The sequence below is a fragment of the Lissotriton helveticus genome, chromosome 5_1 (genome assembly GCF_964261635.1).
Source record: "Lissotriton helveticus chromosome 5_1, aLisHel1.1, whole genome shotgun sequence".
NCBI classification, from domain to species: domain Eukaryota; kingdom Metazoa; phylum Chordata; class Amphibia; order Caudata; family Salamandridae; genus Lissotriton; species Lissotriton helveticus.
Genome location: NC_136065.1, coordinates 2051353400 through 2051373338, shown reverse-complemented (window position 1 = coordinate 2051373338; position 19939 = coordinate 2051353400). Strand labels below are relative to the sequence as shown.

At 45.3% G+C, this 19939-nt stretch overlaps 1 protein-coding gene across 1 annotated transcript in view; it reads left to right on the top strand.

Moving 5' to 3' along the window:
* The first annotated feature begins 3114 nt into the window (after window positions 1–3114).
* Window positions 3115–19939, top strand: part of C2 (complement C2) — a 658041-nt gene continuing 641216 nt past the window's right edge. Inside the window, exon 1 of the mRNA XM_078645909.1 lies at window positions 3115–3423. Within this exon, the coding sequence (XP_078502035.1) occupies window positions 3366–3423 (58 nt within the window). The 5' untranslated portion in view covers window positions 3115–3365. The remainder of the gene's footprint in view (window positions 3424–19939) is intronic.

The window sequence follows — 19939 nt, the reverse complement described above, 5'->3', positions numbered from 1 at the left end:
CTCCATTCGGATTAGACTGTGGAACATTTCCCGCATTCTTTTGCTGCTCCTTCAGATGGTACGCCTCATTTCGTAATTTAACCAGTCGTCTAATCACGTCTTCTACCTGGGAAAAAACAAAAGAGCCATCACGTAGCTGTTTACGATCATTTGCTATATCATTAGGTTCTAACACTGAGGAATGTTTTCGAAACATTTCTACAACTTCATCAGAAAATGTCGTAGTGAAATATATCTGCTCCTTTTCCGACCAATCCTTTATGATGACTAAGAGATCGGGAGCGGAATTAACAGTACGTAATGCCTTACGAGCAGCCTGTCTGAGTTCGGACGAACGCTCAACAGATAGCATAGATCGAGTGTCCCGCGCTTTCCGTTGATCTGCGTTAGAATCCTCGTCATGTTTGGCCGGAGCGGACGGGACGGCATACGGAGGTGGAGGTCGATCTAATAACAAAAAATCATCTTGCGGTTTATTAAGGACAGGATAGAGAGGCTGTCGGGCAGAATATTGGCCAGATATCTGTAATCTACGTTCCTTATCCTCTCGTTCCTGCAGTTCTTTCGTTTCTTTCTTTCGTAATTCAAGCGCTTTCTCATACACACTCTTTCGCTGCTCTTTTTCAATCAACGCTTGCTCACGCTTCTCTTGCTGCCGTACTTCTTTTTCCCACATTCGCAAACTCTCAAACATATCATGCCTAGACTTTCGCTCAAACAAACATCGTTCCACATACTCAACCTTTCGCGCATCAAATGACCCATGCAGTGGCCACCGTAACTCAGGATCCTTCTTGGTGTATTTGTGCCACAAGCTGCTGTACATTATGGCAGAAAGACCAAATTTCACATACATATCTCTATTAGGTGTCCCCTCGGGGGGAGCCGGCTGCGATTCTTCAAGTCGTAAACTGGTACCCTTACAAAAGCAGCACAACCTTCGAAGTGCGCTAAAAATATACACTATTTATAGGGAAAGAGCGCTTAAGGTACCTTCTTAGTACATTGCGCTATACAAACAAAAGTTGAGGAAAAGTCCTCGCATTACCTGCCTATATGAGTTGCAACACATATATTTCCCACATGCACATACAAATTCAAGTAGACTAGTCCATTCCCAAATACAAATATGCCACGGTAGGCGTTTCCTAAAACTACCTTACCACTCAAGGGCATCCAAATTCCAAAACCTACAACAGGCGCCGCAAAACGGCTCTTACCAATCATAGGCTGTCCAGGTTCCAACTGCCAAGTTCTAAATTCGATCAAACGGTCACTGTACGGCAAACCAACAGAAGAGATCTCAGTCGAGGACCGGCGCCGCCCGGATGGTCGGATCAGAAAGTAGGGAAGAACCGCCTCGGGTGCCAAGACTCTGGTCTCCTCTGGCAGCGATCGCGTCCTCAGCGAGGTTCCGAACCGTCTTCACGACCAATCCTTCGGGCATCCGAGTCGCCGATGAGCCCCACGTGCCGGCACCAATTTGTCGTAACAGGCCTCAGCCAGACCTGCTAGTGCAAGGGGTTCGCCCTTCTGTGCACAAAGTCCTCAGACTCCAAAGGAAAAAGTTGGCACGGAAACTGGAAATACAAAACATAACGTTTATTACACCTCATGAGGCGGTGCTATAATTCAACCAGTACCCTTCGGTACTGCGAGAAGTAGCACACAGGGCTACTGAACACATGGTTTATTTATACCCACACAGGGGCTCAAGAGAAGGCGGTACAAAGCATAAGAGCACATTTTATGTCCATATAAGGTAATATCGAGAAGCACAATCGATCATTGGGAGGAGCTAACAGTCTTGGGGTCTCGGCTAACACATTCCAATCTAGGGTTAACAATTAACAGATGTGGACCCTAACGGTCAGCAGCAAACACAGAGATGCTATTAATAGCCTGTTGCCGGGCAGATTCAAGGGCCATGAGCAGAAAGGTAGGACAACGCACATGGTCGACACGAGGTAACATGTGGCAGACAAAATGGCTGCCATAAATCAAAATGGATGCCGTTAAATGTCAAGATAACGGCAAAACCAAGATGTCTTTTGCTAACGCTCAACTTAATCGCTGTTAATTTACAACAAGAAGTCTCAGACTGATGCTGCATGGGGTTTGGTTTATCTCACGCTGCACAGACTGGCTACTTGCAATGTGGAAAGGACCCTCACACTATGATAACATTATTTATAGAGTGAGTTGTATTTATTTATTTATGCAATTTTATATAGCGCGAACTTTACCCGAAGGTGTCAGAGCGCTTTACATAAGAACCAGTTGAAAAACATACCACGGGCCTTCCATTTCTAGGCTCTATAGCTTTCTTCCCAAACTGGGGGCTCACACCTCACTGTCTCTTTCTAAATTTCCTTGACATTATTTATGAGGTTTAGCAGACGTCTTCAGTTTAATCCTAATAGAATCGATAGGTTACACCCAGTTCTTATATCCCTTCAGTGCACAAAAAGTGTAATTTGTGAAATGTAACGAGTCACAGGGACACAGCTGCTTTTCTTGGATTGTTCGTTGCTCAAAGTGTCACACCTAAGACTGTCACACCTAACACATTGATATGTCACACATAACCCGAAAATATAGAAATGTCACACACGATCAGAATGAAAACTTGGCAGCTATGAGTTTAGTTAGCTTCAGTACTAATGCCTTGACTCGCACATGCCAACATTTTAAAACATGAAAGAGTGAGATTCCGAAAAAATAAAAAAAAAGGTTGGTGACTTAATTCTCCCCATTGAGGTACATTGATGAAGCAATTGCAATTTTAGAGAGGTGACAGATAAAACGAAGCCATTTGACTTAAGAATCGGTAGATTGCTGCCCGAGTCAGGTATTTGGGACTGCGTGCTTGATTGGGGCTGTTTGGGTTTCCTCAACTCTGCCCCCACGCCCGAAGTGTAAAGTACTCTGGGCCAGATTTATAAGCCACTTGCGCCACTTTTGCGTCACTTTTCCCATGCTAAAAATGACGCAAAAGTGGCGCAAGGGTCTTGTAAATCTGTCCCTCTGTTTTTTTTTTTTTTATAATCACAACCCACCCAGACCGCCGTCTGCGCCAGCCTCCGTCACCGCCCGTCCCTCTTCCCGGAAAGCAGGCACCTTTCTTCCCGTCCATGCCTCTCCCTCCCCTTGGCCCCTTGCCCTGACCCCGCGCCAGTGTTTGCCCTCTCTTATCACTGCGCTGTGTTTACAGATCCACGCTGCGCGGCACGCCAGGTTTCTGTGGTGGGGTGTGGGCGGGCCCCACTGAGCCGGTGGACGGACGCGGCGGAGGGCCCGCATTAGCAAAGAGGAGAAAGTGAAGCACGCGGCAGCCGCCGACTCTGGTCTCCCGCGTTCCAGGCATGTGGCTCCCCTGCATCCTCGTGCTGTGTGTGCTGCAGCTCACGACACGTGCGCAAGGTGAGAGGCCTGTTTTATGGGAATCCCAGGAACCGGAACCCACGCGGTGGTGGTGGTTGTGGTAGGGGGAGGTTTGGGGTGCGGGGTGTGTGGGAGGTAACCTTAGTGCGCTAAATGGAGCGCCATGCATTGGGCAACACTACCATCTATTAATTATAGCGCATAGAAAGAGCAGAAAAGAGGTGTCGGGACTATTTACAATAATTTACTTATTAATGTTAAAAGAGCCAGCTATCAGGCCTAGATGGGCTGGTTAATTACTACCCCTCCAGGCCTGATAGCTGGCTCTTTAAACATTACAATAAGTACTTTCGATAGTTTTGGAGCATTTTTTTTAATAGTTAGTGCGTGGGTACTATAATGAGCTAAGGCAGATGAACAGAGTAATTGCTGAGTAGTAATGCCAGGTAAGCCCTGCTAAATAAATAAATAAATATAAACGTATGCATGCATGCTAGTGGCAAGTAGCTGATAACCTCACAGCCGACAAGCTTCTTGATGTTTTTAAATGTTCCATTTGAAATTAATTTCTCCAACATTCCCTTAGGGATTGCCACTTATAAAGACATCATAATTTCTCATTCCGGCTTGCACAATGCCGCTGTCCCAGTATGCTTTAAAATCCACCACTTGATAAAAATCTGCCCCAAGATATGCTGCCATGTAGTTATGATCAAGGAGAATGTTGTAAATGACACTATCTGAACATGGGCACATTTAAGGGCGTTCTATCCAATAGCGCAAACTGTATAGTTGCAAAAGACCTATTGTGGGTTTACCCAGGTGCTTACAACTCGCCTGCTGCTTACCATTTGTTTGCTTTATTGTCGCTCCCATTTGCTTTCTTCTTATTCAATGTCTTTCTTTGTCCCAGCTTGCGTATCTTGTGTTTGTCCCTCCCCCAGAGCATAATCTTTTTGCCATCTCTCTGACCGGTTGGCTTCTATCCTTCCACAGTTCACTTTAGAGATTTTTGTTTCCTTGTTTGCTTAAGCACGCTAACAGAGTGCATGTGTTTTACACCTGTCCATCCTTTTGTGCTTCCTCCCAGTTCTGTCCGTCCTGGCGTCTCCCGATATGGAGTAACGAAACTTGAGGGCCCCCCCCCTGCAAACTACACGGAGGACCCCCCCCCCCCATTCTCTGTGCCAGTCTAGAGCTCTCAGGCCAGCGACCCGCCATACTGTCACCAATACAGCCGTAACACTGGATGGTGGAGTCAAAGGTTGGGCTTAGTCTGCCAGCAGGCTATCATAGGTGGTGGTCCATTCATTACAGCGTCCCTGCCATCAGTAGGCCGGGGAAGTTTGCCCAATTTTAGGTGGGTTTCCTGATGCAGACCCCTGCCAGGATATACAACATCGGGCCCACTCATCGTTTAGTTTTGACATAAGTGGATCCACTGCTCCTTCTCGTTTCCGTTTTAAAACATTAGACAATGCGACAATGCAGTATTTCAAAAGCAGATGTTACTACAAAGAGCAAATTTTGATAATACATTTTTATTAGTAGACAATAGCAATCTTAAGAGGCATTGCATAGCTTCATACACCCTTTGACCCCAATTACAACACTGTCTCTTTCTCTCTCTCTCTCTCTCTCTCTTTCAGTCAGTCTGTCTACTCTCTCTCAGTCAGTCAGTCTATCTCTCTCTGTTATTCAGTCTCTCTCAGTCAGTCTGTCAGTCAGTCAGTCTCTCTCTCTCTCTGTCAGTCTCTCTCAGTCAGTCCCTCTCTCTGTCAGTCTCTCTCTCAGTCTCTCTCTCTCTCTCAGTCAGTCTCTCTCCCTGTCAGTCCCTCTGCTTGTCAGTCTCTCTCTCTGTCTCTCTCTCTGTCAGTCTCTCTCTCTGTCAGTCTCAGTCAATCAGTCTCTCTCTCAGCCAGTCTCTCTCTTTCTTTCTGTCAGTCAGTCTTTCCCTTTCTGTCAGTCAGTCTCTCTCTGTCAGTTTCTCTCAGTCAATCAGTCTCTCTCTCTCAGTCATCCAGTCTCTCTCGCTCAGTCTCTCTCTCTGTCAGCCAGTCTCTTTCTGTCAGTCTCTCTCTCTTATTCTCTCTCTCTCTCAGTCAGTCTCTCTCTCTCTCTGTCAGAGTCACAGTCTCTCTCTCGCTCTCTCTGTCAGTCTCTCTCTGTCAGTCAGTCTTTCTCTCCGTCAGTCTCTCTCTCAGTCAGTCTCTCTCTCTCAATCAGTCTCTCTCAGTCAGTCAGTCTCTCTCTCTTAGTCAGTAGTCTCTCTCTTAGTCAGTCTCTCTCTTAGTCAGTCTCTCTCTCTGTCAGTCCCTCTCTCTGTCAGTCTCTCTCTCAGTCTCTCTAGCTGTCAGTCCCTCTCTCTGTCAGTCTCTCTGCCAGTCAGTCAGTCTTCCAGACAGTCTGACTCTCCCTCTGTCAGTCTCTCTCAGTCAGTCATTCTCTCTCTCTCTCGCAGTCAGCCAGTCTCTCTCTCTCAGTCAGTGACTCTGTCAGTCTCTCTCTCTCTATCAGTCAGTCTCTCTCTCTGTCAGTCAGTCTTTCTCTGTGAGTCTCTCTCTGTCAGTCAGTCTCTCTCTCTGTCGGTCAGTCTCTCTTTCTCTCTCTGTCAGTCTCTCAGTCTCTCTCTCTCTCTCTCTGTCAGTCTCTGTCAGTCAGTCTCTCTGTCAGTCAGTCTCTCTCGCTCCCAGTCAGTCTCTCTCTCTCCCAGTCAGCCAGTCTCTCTCAGTCAGTCGTTCTCTCTCTACCTCAGTCAGTCTCTCTCTCTCTCTTTCTCTGTCAGTCTCTCTCAGTCAGTCTCTCTCTCAGTCAGTCTCTCTCAGTCAGTCAGTCTCTCTCACAGTCAATCAGTCTATCTCTCAGTCAGTCAGTCTCTGCCTCTTTCTCTGAATCTCTCTCTCTCTCTCAGCCAGTCTCTCTCTCAGTCAGTATCTCTCAGTCAGTCAGTCTCTCTCGCAGTCAATCAGTCTATCTCTCTCTCTCAGTCAGTCAGTCTTTGCCTCTCTCAATCTCTCTCTCTGTCAGTCAGTCTCTCTCTCTGTTAGTCAGTATCTCTCTACCTCAGTCCGCCAGTCTCTGTCAGTCAGTCAGTCTCTCTCTCTGTCAGTCAGTCTCACTCTCAATCAGTCTCTCTCTTTCTCTGTCAGTCAGTCAGTCAGTCAGTCACTCTCTCAGTCAGCAAGTCTCTCTCTCAGTCAGTTTCTCAGCCAGTCAGTCTCTCGGTCAGTCAGTATTCAGTCTCTGAGTTAGTCAGTCAGTCAGTCTCTACTCTCTCTCCACTCTCTCTCTCTCCATTCTCTCTCTCAACTCTGTCCACTCTCTCTCCACTGTCTCTCTCTCCACTCTCTCTCTACTCTCTCTCTCTCCACTTTCTCTCTCTTCATTCTCTCTCTCTCTCTCTCTCTCCACTCTCTCCATTGTCTCCTTCCACTGTCTCCCTCCACTCTCTCTCTACTCTCTCTCCACTCTCTCTCCACCCTCTCTCCCTTCTCTCTGTCTCTCTACTCTCTCTCCACTCTCTCTCTCCACTCTCTTTCCACTCTCTCCCCACTCTCTCCCCACTCTCTCTCTCCACTCTCTCTCCACTCTCTCACTCTCTCTCTACTCTCTCTCCACTCTCCACCCTCTCTCTCCACTCTCTCTCCACCCTCTCTCTCTCCACTCTCTCTCCACTCTCTCTCTCCACTGTCTCCCTCCAATATCTCCACTGTCTCTCTCCACTGTCTCCCTCCACTCTCTCTCTACTCTCTCTCCACTCTCTCTCTCTCCAATCTCTTCACTCCCTCCACTCTCTCTCTCCACTCTCTCCACTCGCTCTCCACTCTCTCTCTCCACTCTCTCTCCACTGTCTCTCTCTCCACTCTTTCTCTCTCCACTCTCTCTCGCTCTCTCCCTCCACTGTCTCTCTACGCTCTCTCCACTTTCTCCACTCTCTCTCTCTACTCTCTCTCCACTGTCTCTCTCCACTGTCTCTCTCCACTGTCTCTCTCTCTCCACTCTCTCTCTCTCTCTCTCTCTCTACTCTCTGTCTCCACTCTCTCTCCACTGTCTCTCCACTCTCTCTCCTCTCCACTCTCTCTCCACTCTCTCTCCACTCTCTCTCTCCACTCTCTCTCCACTCTCTCGCCACTCTCTCTCTCTACTCTCTCTCCACTGTCTCTGTCTCCACTCTCTCTCCACTCTCTCTCAACTGTCTACCTCCACTCTCTCCACTCTCTCTCCACTCTTTCTCCACTGTCTCTCTCTCCACTCTCTCTCTGCTCTCTCTCTCTCCACTCTCTCTCCACTGTCTCTCTCTCCACTCTCTCGCTCCACCCTCTCTCTCTACTCTCTCTCTCCACTGTCTCTCTCCACTCTCTTTCCACTCTCTCTCCACTCTCTCTCTCTCTCTCTCTCTCTCTCTCTCCACTCTCTCTCCATTCTCTCCCACTCTCTCTCACAAAGTAGTGTGCGTTACATGGGTGTCCGCAGAAATGTTTCCGGGGGGGGGGGGGGGGGAGGCACATTTTTAACTAAATCACCATCCCCCTTGCACCCTTCTCCCCTCCGCCTTGCACCCTTCTCGCCCTCCTCCTTGCACCCTTCTCCCCCTCCCCCTTGCACCCTTCTCCTTCTCTCCCTCCCCCTTGTACCTTACTCCATCTCCGCCTTGCACCCTTTTCTACCTTGCACCATTCTCCCCTCTGCCTTGCACCATTCGCCCCTCTGCCTTGTACCCTTCTCCCCCTCCGCCTTGCACCCTTCTCTACCTTGCACCCTTTTCCTCTCTGCCTTGCCCCCTTTCTTCTCTCTGCCTTGCACTGTTCTCTACCTTGCACCCTTCTCCTCTCTGCCTTGCACCCTTCTGCCCTCTACCTTGTACCCTTCTCCCCTCCGCCTTGCACCCTTCTCCCCCCCTGCCTTGCATCCTTCTCCCCTCTGCCTTGCACCATTCTCCCCTCCCTGTTCCTCCCTTCTCCCCTCTGCCTTGTACCATTCTCCCCTCTGCCTTGCACCCTTCTCCCCTCTGCCTTGCACCCTTCTCCCCTCCCCGTTGCACCCTTCTCCCCTCTGCCTTGAACCCTTCTCCCCTCCGCCTTGCACCCTTCTCCCCCTCCCCGTTGCACCATTCTCCCCTGTGAGAAGTTGGCCTGATGTATGATGTCGCCAATTCTGGGGGCACCTTGTATCAGTCCAAATAATCCCTTATGGTGGTGGTTGTAAGTCAACCTTAAAAGACAAGCTATCCTAATGGTAGCATGGACTAAGCAGCCTTTAGGCTAAACTCAAGAGGGCATGTGAAGACAGCTGTTTTACCATATGCAATCCTGTTGTAGTGTAGTTCCTATATTCCCAATAGGCTCTGCGCATTGGAATAACATAAACAGCAGTTTAGACGTAGGACTGGGGTCGACTAGGTCTCTACTGACTATGTTAGACTTAATTAGTTTTGCCAGCTAGCTCAGTGGTCACTAGAAATGTTCTCGAATGTTCAGGAAAGAGTTAACTCTCCTGATTTAGACAAGAAGGGATGAGCTTCTGACAACCGCATAAACATGACAACTTTGCTCCCTCAGAATAAAGAGTGTATCTCTAGAGTCGTGTGAAAACAATAGACAGCTATTTCACTCAGTCAATCGTGCATACTTAGTTTCACCAGAGTGCAGAGAAATAGAGAGATGGGCGTTTTCAATAAAAGGTGTTATTTATTGAGCAGTCTTCTTTCTCATGCAAGAGAAATGAGTTGCCATAATTGCAATACTTATCATAAAGTAAAGTGCGTACAGTAAAAGGAGTATTATGAAATAATACTGTAAAAGCATTGATATGGTTTCTTAGCCATATGATACTTTAAAATGGATAAAATATATACATACATAAAAAATTAACTAACGTACTCAACTGGTGCTTCTAATCTACGCCTACCCCGGTGTTCCTGACCTAAGCCTATACGTGGGAAGGAGTAAGTAAGTAGCAGTTTTAAGTTAAGTTGGTTTTTGCCAAGGAATCTGAATCAAGAATTCTCTCAAGGGTTTAGTCATCTCCGTACCTGGGTAATAGAATGTAGGAGGTCTGGTATCTCTTTCTCAGGACTCGATATCCCAGCAACCCGCAAGGGTATCTGGAAACACCGGAGCTGGATTTTCTCGGCAGGAGAAAAGACAGCTTCTCTCTCAGTGCGTTAAATGGGAGGGGCGGCTTCCGTGGGCTCTCGCATCAGCTGGGCTCTCGGGCAAGTAGATAGCCGCTCTGCTCCAAACCACAGTGTGCTTGCTTAAGGCAACGTTGGTATATTTATACCTGAAAGGTGCCGGGTTGGACGTAAGGTTGGACATAAGACGTCAATAAAAGATGTCACTAAGAACTGGCCGTTCTTTCAGTGCTCGCAGGAGTTCTAGGACAAATCAAAACAACGGCATGGGGAATTCCCAGGTTGCTGGAGGTTTGGTTTGTTTAAAGAATGCGTTGTACTTTCTAGGAGTCTAGGGAAGTAGCCTTGCCTAATTTGGACTGCATGGGCTATGACTGAATATGGATATGATTCTTATGCCTTTATAAGGATATTATTTATTATAACCACATAAGGTCATAAATCGGGAATATCGAATTAGGGTCCTAGATAGAAACACAACACCCACTCCACGAATTAATGTCCATCATTACTAAAACTAAGCAATATTAAACATATAACAATGCATGTGTGTCTTCCAACCCACCCCAAAATACATAATTTGCATTTGAAATGGTATATGGTAAATACACCAAAATGAGTATTGGTACTGTATGCTTTTCAAGCAGTGGTATCATTCAGTTAAATGCATATTTATATTAGCTGAATGAATTGCGAAAATTACACATGAAAGGGCTCTGAGTACAGGACCATTTCATCACATATTTATACAAATGCTGTACATGTGCTAGAGGTTGAGGTAAAATATTTTCTCTTGAGTTCCTAAATTAGAAGCTCTGTTCTCTAAGAATAGTTCTACTTTAAGCAGATTACCATGTGCCAGAAAAAGGGTAAATATTTTGGAAGTGAAAAAAATAATAATTTCGCTTTCAGGGGAAAAAAATAGTTCCAAATGTTTTCAGTAGCTGTGTTTATCAAAACTGAAGGCCGAATTCAGAGTTCAGGGAACGCTGTGTGCTCGTTGTTTTAAAAGTTATTCTCGTTGTTCAGGGGAGAACATCATTTCAGACAGACTTGCAAAAAATTGGTCTACAACATCAGGTGAAAGGTCGACCAAGTTTGAAAAAGTTGAAATTGTGCACATGTGAGAATGATTGCTATCATCGATGTCTGGATCAGCAATGCTCACAGAAGGTTGTACCTGTCTGGTGCTGCTTTCCTCTCGTACTTCACCGCCACCTACTCGTAGTGGTGAAGTCTCAACGAATGCCGTCATCAGAATAGGTAGCCGCTGGGGACAACACGATGCATGAGTCGTTACAGGACCTAGCAAAGTATCGATATCCATTGGTACTGCTGATGGTAGTGTAAGACAGATGTCAAACACGCATTCTTCTCCGCATAGCAGACAGCGAAGCACAGGTAAGATGCAATTCTGCCAGATTGGTCTGAATGAAAGAAACCAAGTTGTACTTAGATCTCTTAGCCGGGCAAATCCGAGGACTTTAGTGATGCGGTCCCGGTAGCGTATAGCTAGGATCGTTTCTCCCATCGTTGCTGGAGTCTTGTCTTTGGCTTGGCTTGCCATATCAGAGCAGAAGGATCAAAAATAAAATTCCTGCTACGAGTCCCAATAGTAGAGGCAGACCGCCAAAAATGGAATGCACAAAATTCGGGATAATGCCCAGAACTGTTTCAAAGGGTGCTAACAGTCCCGAAAAAATTGTCTTAAATACATGTGCGATGCCCCTGGTATCAGACATGTTTAAAATTTGACCTAACATTTCTACGAAATGCACGGGGCAATTTGTTGATAATAGGGAATGTATCTCTGCCGCTGTCCTTGCAACTTGCAGATCATACGTTTCTTTGGACGAGGTTAAAGGCACAGTTGTCTGTAAAAGAACTGACTACATTCTGCTTAAAATATCAATCCGTATAGAAGAGATATTCAAAGAAGGCCATATTGCCGCCTCCATGTCTGGATTGCTGTTTGGATACAATACTTGCATACAGCAAGTGACCATGGAGCTCACGAGATAGGCTTTTCCTGGCACCATGCCACAACAGCTGTGGTCACTTATTAGAATGTAGCTGCCGTTGGAAAGCTGTCTAAAGAATGGCTCTATCTGTGTTGCAGGAGTGCTGTGCAGGTGACATGAAAGGTTATTTGAAGACCCTTCACAAGCTCAGTGCAAGTTAATACCTTGACACAGAAGTGTACCGTTTAGTGATTTTTTACAATTGTTACCACTAAGAAATACCTCCTTTTTCCTTTTACTATAACATTTGTGTGTATAAGGTAATTTCCATGTTGACTTGATGTATCCTTTACCCAACCTTTCATACTGGCCCGCTGGTATATACTCTTGGCAATATTTAAACTGGAAAGTTGTTATCGGAATTGTAACTATTCCGTGTATTATCCATTCAATGACAGGTCTTTCTGACATTGTCAATGGTAATCTCTCAAGTTTTTCAATGCTCAGAACCGTATAGTCTGCTCCTTTTTGTGCCAAACTGATTTGTTTATCAGTAAGGTTAAAGATAGAGAATAATGACGTTGTGTTGATTAAACGCCATGGCACGTAGCCTGAACGCAGATTTTGCAACGTCCAGCCAAGCTGTACAATAGAACGTAATTGTGACTGACCATGTTGTAACATTAGTAAGTCCTGCTCTATTATATCAATAGCAGATGATACAATACTGTCCAGTGAATATATTCTGGAGGACAGAGTCGTTAACCCATTGTCCACAACAGAAAGTGATTTTTCCAAATTAATACGATCAATTTCTCACATTTTTTCTGCTGTTTCAATTTGTATTACTTTCCAAGCCTCGTTGTATGCAGCGCATATACCGGCCGCTATGAAACGTTTTTGACGCTGTTTGCGTGGTCCCAGTATGAAATCACGCAAGTCAGCACCGTCTTTAAGTAAAGTCAAGTGTTGCTTAATTTCAGCCAGTGTGGATTTCTGTAGCCACTCAAGGCATAGTTTCCCTACACTGTATGTTGTAACTATCCCTGGATGTTGTCTCTGGGAGTATCTTGGGTCTGGCCTGTTCAGTTTTAACCCCTGTATTTTGTTCAGGAATCTATCTTGACAGTTATTTGTGTCTGTGGGCCAGATCAACCATTTTTTCCAATCAGGATGTGTTCTGTTTTGGTGTAAAATATGGGATACGTCTATCTCCACATCTGTAGTGCTATTACTATCAGGTATGGGCTTCGGAATAGACAGTTTATTTAAGTCTTTTATCTTGGCTAGACCAAGACAGGTTGTTTGCTGAATGGTGTCATTCAGGAATATTAATTGTTCTGGGATCATGCAGGCTCTAAATAATGCTTCTAAACCTTGGACCTGCCATTCTTTTGTACCCCAGATGGTTTTTGTTTCATTGTTGTTTTTCCAAAATTCATAACCATATGTAGTAATTTTTTCATAAAATGTTTCAGAATAAATCAATTTAGTATTTGTCAACATTGTTTTCAATCCTGTCTTATTTAACATTTTAAATTAAAATGTTTCTGCATCACTTGTGTTAAACCCTGAGAAGTATGGGAATTTCTCATAAAATTATTCGAGCTGCCTTTAGGCGGTGTTGCACAATGTTCCCATTGGTTATAATTAAAAACATTTCTAGGCTGTGCAGATTTATGCAAATAGTGATGACCAAAATGATTATAGCAGTACATGTCTTCATATTTTGCTGAACCCTGCAAATAATCTTGTTCAGTGAATTTAGCTGACATTACTAAATCTGACATCATATTATTAATATTGTCAAAGTCCCAATCATCAGAGAAAGTACTTGTTTTTACAAACTCCAAAAAAGGGAGAGTTTTCCCAACAAAACCCAGAAAGGACCGGGAAAAAGTACAGTACAAAAAGAGTTTCCTTTCTGAGTGTTTCAGACTCCTACATGTACATTAGTTATACAGAACCATTTGTTCAGACCCCTTCCACAGTTTTACCAAGCCCTATCTAAAAATTCAATCATACCTTAAACATGAGTGTATCTTAGTAATTATTAATTCTACTATTCACATAAAAACAAATTTTTACCCCACCGGGTATTGGATTGGCTGTGATGTTCACTGATGACAGTTCTCTTTTCTCGATGTGAGATGACTTGTGAGGTTTTAGGACCAAGTTGATGTTCTGACTTGCTGTGTCCATTGTACTGTATTTTCCTTCAATGAATTTTCCCAAACAAAGAACCATGATGAGCCAAAGTAGCAGGAAAAGTACACCTAACACAATCCAAAATTCAATCCATGGTGAGATCAGATAGGTTTTTTTTAGTTGATGAGAGAGTTCAGTTACTTTGTCTTTGAAATTTTTTGTTGCTGGCGTTTCTTCATGTTCACTCGGATCATCAGAAAAGTAATCGAAATTGATGAAGTAGCCAGATGTAGTTCTGTCAATTGTTGGAATTGCTTCCGGGTTTTCTTTAGTCTTTGGATCTTTCTTGGAGACATTAGTATAGTCCGATGCTACATCATTGTAGACAGGTGTTTCTTGACGAACTGTTGCAATTTGGGTTTCAAGAGGCACAAGTTCCATGGCTTTGTTGCATAGTCCTTTTTTATTCACTGCAGGTTTATCAAATGTGATTAGTCTCTCAGTTTGAACCTCTTGGATTGTAGCAAATTTTGGTATTCTGCTATTTCTTGGGAGTCCACTGGGCCTACTACTTATTATTGGCCACATGATTGTGGTTTTACCAGGTCGATGAATACAACTTGGTTCTCCTTTTTACCAGCAAGGGGCGGTAGTACAACTGATCTTGTTCCGCTGACAGCTAAGACAGGTACTGCTTTTCTGTAAGAAGGCCCAAATTCCTTCTTCACCGCGATCTTCTCTCTGACCAGATCCCCAATCTTTGGAATCCGGACAGGTCTTGCTGGGACAGGTGGTTTTTCTTCAGTGGCTGTTGCTTTAACTTTATATTGCTCAGGCTTCTTCTTGTTTCATTTAAGTCCTGTAAAACAGCCAAACGGTCTTTGATATCAAAGGATTTTTCTTCTACCACTGAAGTATGACTATCTAGATCCTGAATGTGCATTCTAGTACCGAACAATAGTTCGTACGGAGTGAGACCTTTTAGAAAATTTCTTGGCAGATTATTAAGACAACGTTGGACACTTGTTAAATGTTTGACCCACCCATCACCCGAACCTAATACCCTCGCCGTTATAGATTGCTTTATGTCCCGTTTTTTCTTTCCACTACCGCATTTCACTCCGGATGGAATGGAGAAGAGTACCGCAATGCAATGCCCATGCTGGCCATGGCCTCCTTGTAAGCTCGAGAGCTAAACGCAGGACCCTGGTCAGAATGTAGCATGGCAATTGCGTATGTGCCGACAAAGACTCGCCAATCTTTTATAACAGTTCTGGCGTCAGCCGAGCGCTGGTGTCTACATTTTAAGTGAATCTAGTCTTAAATATTATGGGGACGCATTTCTCCTACTGGATTTCTGCGTATAGATAGCCTGATGCTTTCTAATAACGGGGTCCTGGCACTAGTCTGGTCCGGTTCACGACTGCGATCTCTGTTGCAGTTTGGACAATCCTTTGCAAATTTGTAATGTTGCAGGCTCATCCCCGGCCACCAGTATTCTGATTGTAACTCTTTTAGAGATTCCTTGATCTCTTGGTGCCTTAGACCCAATCCCATGTGTGCCGCTTCAATCAAGAAGACTCTCCTGTTCGTGTTTGGAATTACTCTATCCCCCACTCCAGGGATTTGAGCAAAAGGAACGGAGTTTGCATCTATTATCTATACTACTATTATAAAGTAAGAACTGGGAACCTTTGAGGCGGGTAAGCTCGGGAACCACAGCGCCAATCCAAACACCCAATACATCATTGGAATTGGCAGGGTCTGCAGAGTGACATAGGCTATATAACCCCCAAAAATATACGTTCTTTAAAAAATATACCTTACTAAAAAAATAGTCCCTTGGAAGTAGCGCCGGCCGTGTGCACGAACGTGCTGACATCACCAGGAGCGCGAGGAGTACAGCCGTGGGGAGGAAAAGTAAAGACGTCGCGGAACCGACACCCAGTTCACTGAAATGTGCGCAGCCGTGGGGAGGAAAACTAATGCGGCGTTCGGCGGGAGGAGCACGGAAGAGAGCGGCGGCGACAGTGGGGATGCGAGGTAAGGGACTTCCTGGAGCGCGGAAAGGAGCAGAAAATTTGTGACGGGTGTCAGTATTGCAGGGGGCCCTGAAGCAGCCTTAACGTCGGGGCGGCAGTGGCGTAAAGAAACTTGAGGGGGCCCCCCTGCAAGGTACGTGGAGGGGGCCCCTCTGGACAAAATCAGGAGCTCTATGCAGGCCAGTAGCCAGAATGATATTTTTAGGGGGGCCTGGCCCTCAGCTATGACGAAACATAAAGCTGTGCACAATACGTATATTTTTTCCAAAGTAGTATTTGTAGGGGAAATGCACAGTATGCAAGATTTGAAATTGCACACTGCGTTTGGGTGCTTTTTCAAACAACAGAAATTCTATCTTGGTTGGGTTGAGCTTCTGCTACGGGCTGGGCATCCAGGTTTGCATGGTATGCAGGCAGTGTTTGAGGCACTGGATGTTAGAAGTGAAGGAAACTTTCAAGTTAAACTGTGTATCATCGGTGTGTTGAAGGAAGCGGAGAGGTCCAGAAATATCAGGAGGCAGTGGTAACATTCATCTGGAGGGCATTGTTTACGACGTGTAAGGTAGTAGTCTTCTAGCTAAAGCATGATCTGAAGCCAGACTGGTAGTCGTACATAGGTAAATGGCTTCATTTTCAAGTGCAAAGCATTCACAAATGGTGATCATGCAATAGTAAATCAATTTAATTATACACAGACCCTTGGCTGGTGTTAAAGTCAACTTCTACTGTCCCTAAACTGCAAGAAGTGGGACTCAGAGCTCCTGTCATTGATGTCAAATCGCCAGTCGTGCTGGGATGCTGAACGTAGAGAGGGCCACACCAGGATCCATATCAAACAGATTCCGATCAACCTTGAGGCCATCCGAGGTATGGACTTCAAACTTCACCCACTCGCTTTCCCGCCTTCGTCAACAACAACACCGTGATTCCGCTCATAAGCAAACCACCGTCATCAAACACCACTTCAAATCCAGCTTGCCTCTTCAGAGACCACATTTTCCCCATAAAACTTTCTAAGTCAGAAGTTAAACCTTCCACGTAAACCTTCCACTGGCAGGAACCTAGTCCCTGCATCCGACCCTCGCTCCAACACGGTCATCCTTAACTTTTGATTTTGAACTGATCTAACACGATCAGATGGCCACGATTGACGCTAATTGGTATCTCCTGTTCTACTTATTGGATTTTTATCGCTTTGGTATAGTCTTGTTCATTAAAATTTACTACATTTTCCTAAATTGGCTTGGGATTTTTGTTTTATTGTGTTTTCACTTTTTTTAAAAATAATTTACACATTACCTCAGAGGTAAGACTGACTGTTGTGTGGCAAGCTACCAGAGAGTTAAGCATAGGTTTAGTTAGTGACTCTAGTGGTTTATGTTGATAAGGCTTGTGATTATTATTTGAGGTGGGTTTTCACTCTCTCAACCAATACTCCAAGTTCTAACAGCAAGCAAAACTGGGAAACCGAGGCTGCTGAGATTTTGTTAAATTCAAGCATGGGTAGGTATTCAAGGCACTGTCTTAGCAATGTTGGTTTAGACTGCCTTGAATACCCACCTCTGTAAAATACTCTATGACAGATGTTAATTGTGAATGATGCAACCAGATCGAAAAGAATGTGGACACTGACAGCCAGCATACACCTCTCCTCTCATGTTACCCAGATTCAACAGCACTATCAGCCCCATTCTTTGGTGTAGAAGAACGTCTGCATATACATGACGGGGGAGGCCGTGCTGTGCTATGCGATACGGATTTGAGACCAAGATGCCAAATCTAAAGCTTATTTTGAAATGGGAAAGAGAGAAATAGTGTAGTAGTTGCAAAGGTCCATCGTATTAAGGGGTCACTTCATTTTCCTTTCCTCTCCCACTTTCATTTATTTCCCCCCATCTTTGCCTGTTGTCCTGCCTCTTCATTGACGGCATTGTGTTTGTTCTTCTTTCACAACTTGTTCTCTGCAGTCCATCACTGTGGTCCTGCAGCCCAGTCAAGTCAGTTTCTCACCCAGATTACATAGGACACTGTGTTTGAGTGTATATAGCTCAATGGTGTGGGGGCAAAGAAATCACTGAAATATTTGCAACAGAATGTGAAAGCAGCAACAAATAAGGTTTCTCTCATAGGGAGCAGGGGACAGAAGCAGCAGCATTTTAAACTTAACTCAGATGCAGTAATCGTACTGCAACAAATAGCAGCATTGTAGGTTTCTTGGCAACACAAACCAGATAGAACACAGACTAGAAGGTGAGATGTCATCACACAGAGAAGAGGTATACCTTAGACAGCAGGACTAGAAGCTTCGCTCACACAAGGAGTAGAGGTAAAACACAAAAGTACCTTTGCAAGTTTTCTTTAAACATAGAAACATTGGCAGATGCAGTGCAAGCTGTCCTTAGACTAGGACAAAAAAGGCACAATATAGCCAGCAACTATAACAAGCACTGGCAAGGCCAATAGGTCTTGCCTATACAAGAGCTGTTGGCTTTGGCAATGTGGTTTTGCCATGTTGTACGCCAGTGTGGCTGCTGTCCAGGTTGGCTACAAGTTAGTGGCACGGAGTGTCCTAGAGTGAAGTGGGGGGAGTAGAGTCCCATACACTGGATTTGTTGGAGTGAGTGGAGTAGGGGAAGTAGAGTGTCATAGAGTTGAGTAGAGGAGAGGAGAGTTCACTGGTTCAGTGGCAGAGAGTGTTGTAGAGTGCAGTGTCAGAGTGCACTACTGTAGAGTGTGGTGGAATAGGGTAGAGTGGACTGAGGTAGTGGGGTGGACTGGGCTGGAGTAGATTGGGATAGAGTGGGTTGGATTAAGTGGAGTGGGGTGGGGTGGATTGGAGTGGGTGGACTAGATTGGCATGGGGTGGATTGGAGTGCATTAGATTGGACTGCAGAGGGGTGGATTAAATTGAGGTGGATTGTATTGGGTGGGGTGAACAGATTGGGGTGGATTGGATTGAGGTGGATTGAAATGGAGTGGGGTGGATTACATTGGAGTGGGGTAAATTGGATTTGGGTGGGGTGGATTAGATTGGATCAGGGTGGATTGTATTTGGGTAAAGTGGTTGGATTGCAGTGGGGTGGAATGTTTAGAATTTGGAGTGGGGCAGATTGTTTTGGATTGGAGTAGGGCACATTGGTGTGGGGCTGATTGGAGTGGGGCATATTGTTTGGAATTGAGTGGGGCTGATTGGGGTGGGGCAGATTGTTTTGGATTGGAGTGGGGCAGATTGGTTGGAGTGAAGTGGGGCACATTGTTTTGGATTGGAGTGGGGCACATTGTTTTAGATTGGAGTGGGACAGACTGGTGGAAAAACAGTTTTGGATTGGGACAGATTGTTTTAGATTGCAGTGGGGTAGTTTGGAATAGGGTAGATTGTTTGGGATTGGTGTGGAATGGATTGTAGTGGGAACGTTTGTTTTGGAGTGGGGCAAATTGTTTTGGATTGAGTGAGACAAATTGTTTTGGATTGGAGTGAGGAAGATTGGAATGAAGGAGACTGTTTTGGATTGGAGATGTGCTGATTGTTTTGGATTGGAGTGGGGCAGACTGGTATGGCAATCTGTTTGGGATTGGGTGGAATGGAGTGGAGCAGATTGTTTTAGATTGGAGTGGGGAAGATTGGAGTAGGGTAAATTGTTTTGGACAAGAGTGGGATGGATTGGACTGGGGACAATTGTTTTGGAGTGGAGTGAATCGGAGCTGACTGGATTAGAGTGGGGTGGCTTGGATGGGGATAAAGTGAATTGGATTGGAGTAGATTTGACTAGGCTGGATTCGGCTAGATTGGATTGGTGTGGAGTGGATTGGAGTGTGGGGATTGGGTGGATTAGAGTGTGGTGAATTGGGATGGAGTGGGTGGATTGGGGTGAGGTGGATTGGATTGGAGTGGGGCAAATTAGAGTAGGGAAGATTGGAGTGGGCGGACTATAGTGGGCAAATTGTTTTAGTTTTGAGTTGGGTGGTTTAAAGTGGGGCTGTCTGTTTTGAATTGGAGTGGGTCAGACTGGGGTGGGGCAGACTGGAGTGGGGCAGACTGGAGTGGGGCAGACTGGAGTGGGGCAGACTGGAGTAGGGACAATTGGAGTAGGGAATATTGTTTTGGATTGTAGTGGGCGGATTGGACTGGGATAGATTGTTTTGGATTGTTTTGGATTGGAGTGGGGTAAATTGTTTTGGATTGAAGAGGGACAGACTGTTTGGATTGAAGTGGGGCAGATTGTTTTGGATTGGAGTGTGGCAGATTGTTTGGATTGAAGTAGGGCAGATTG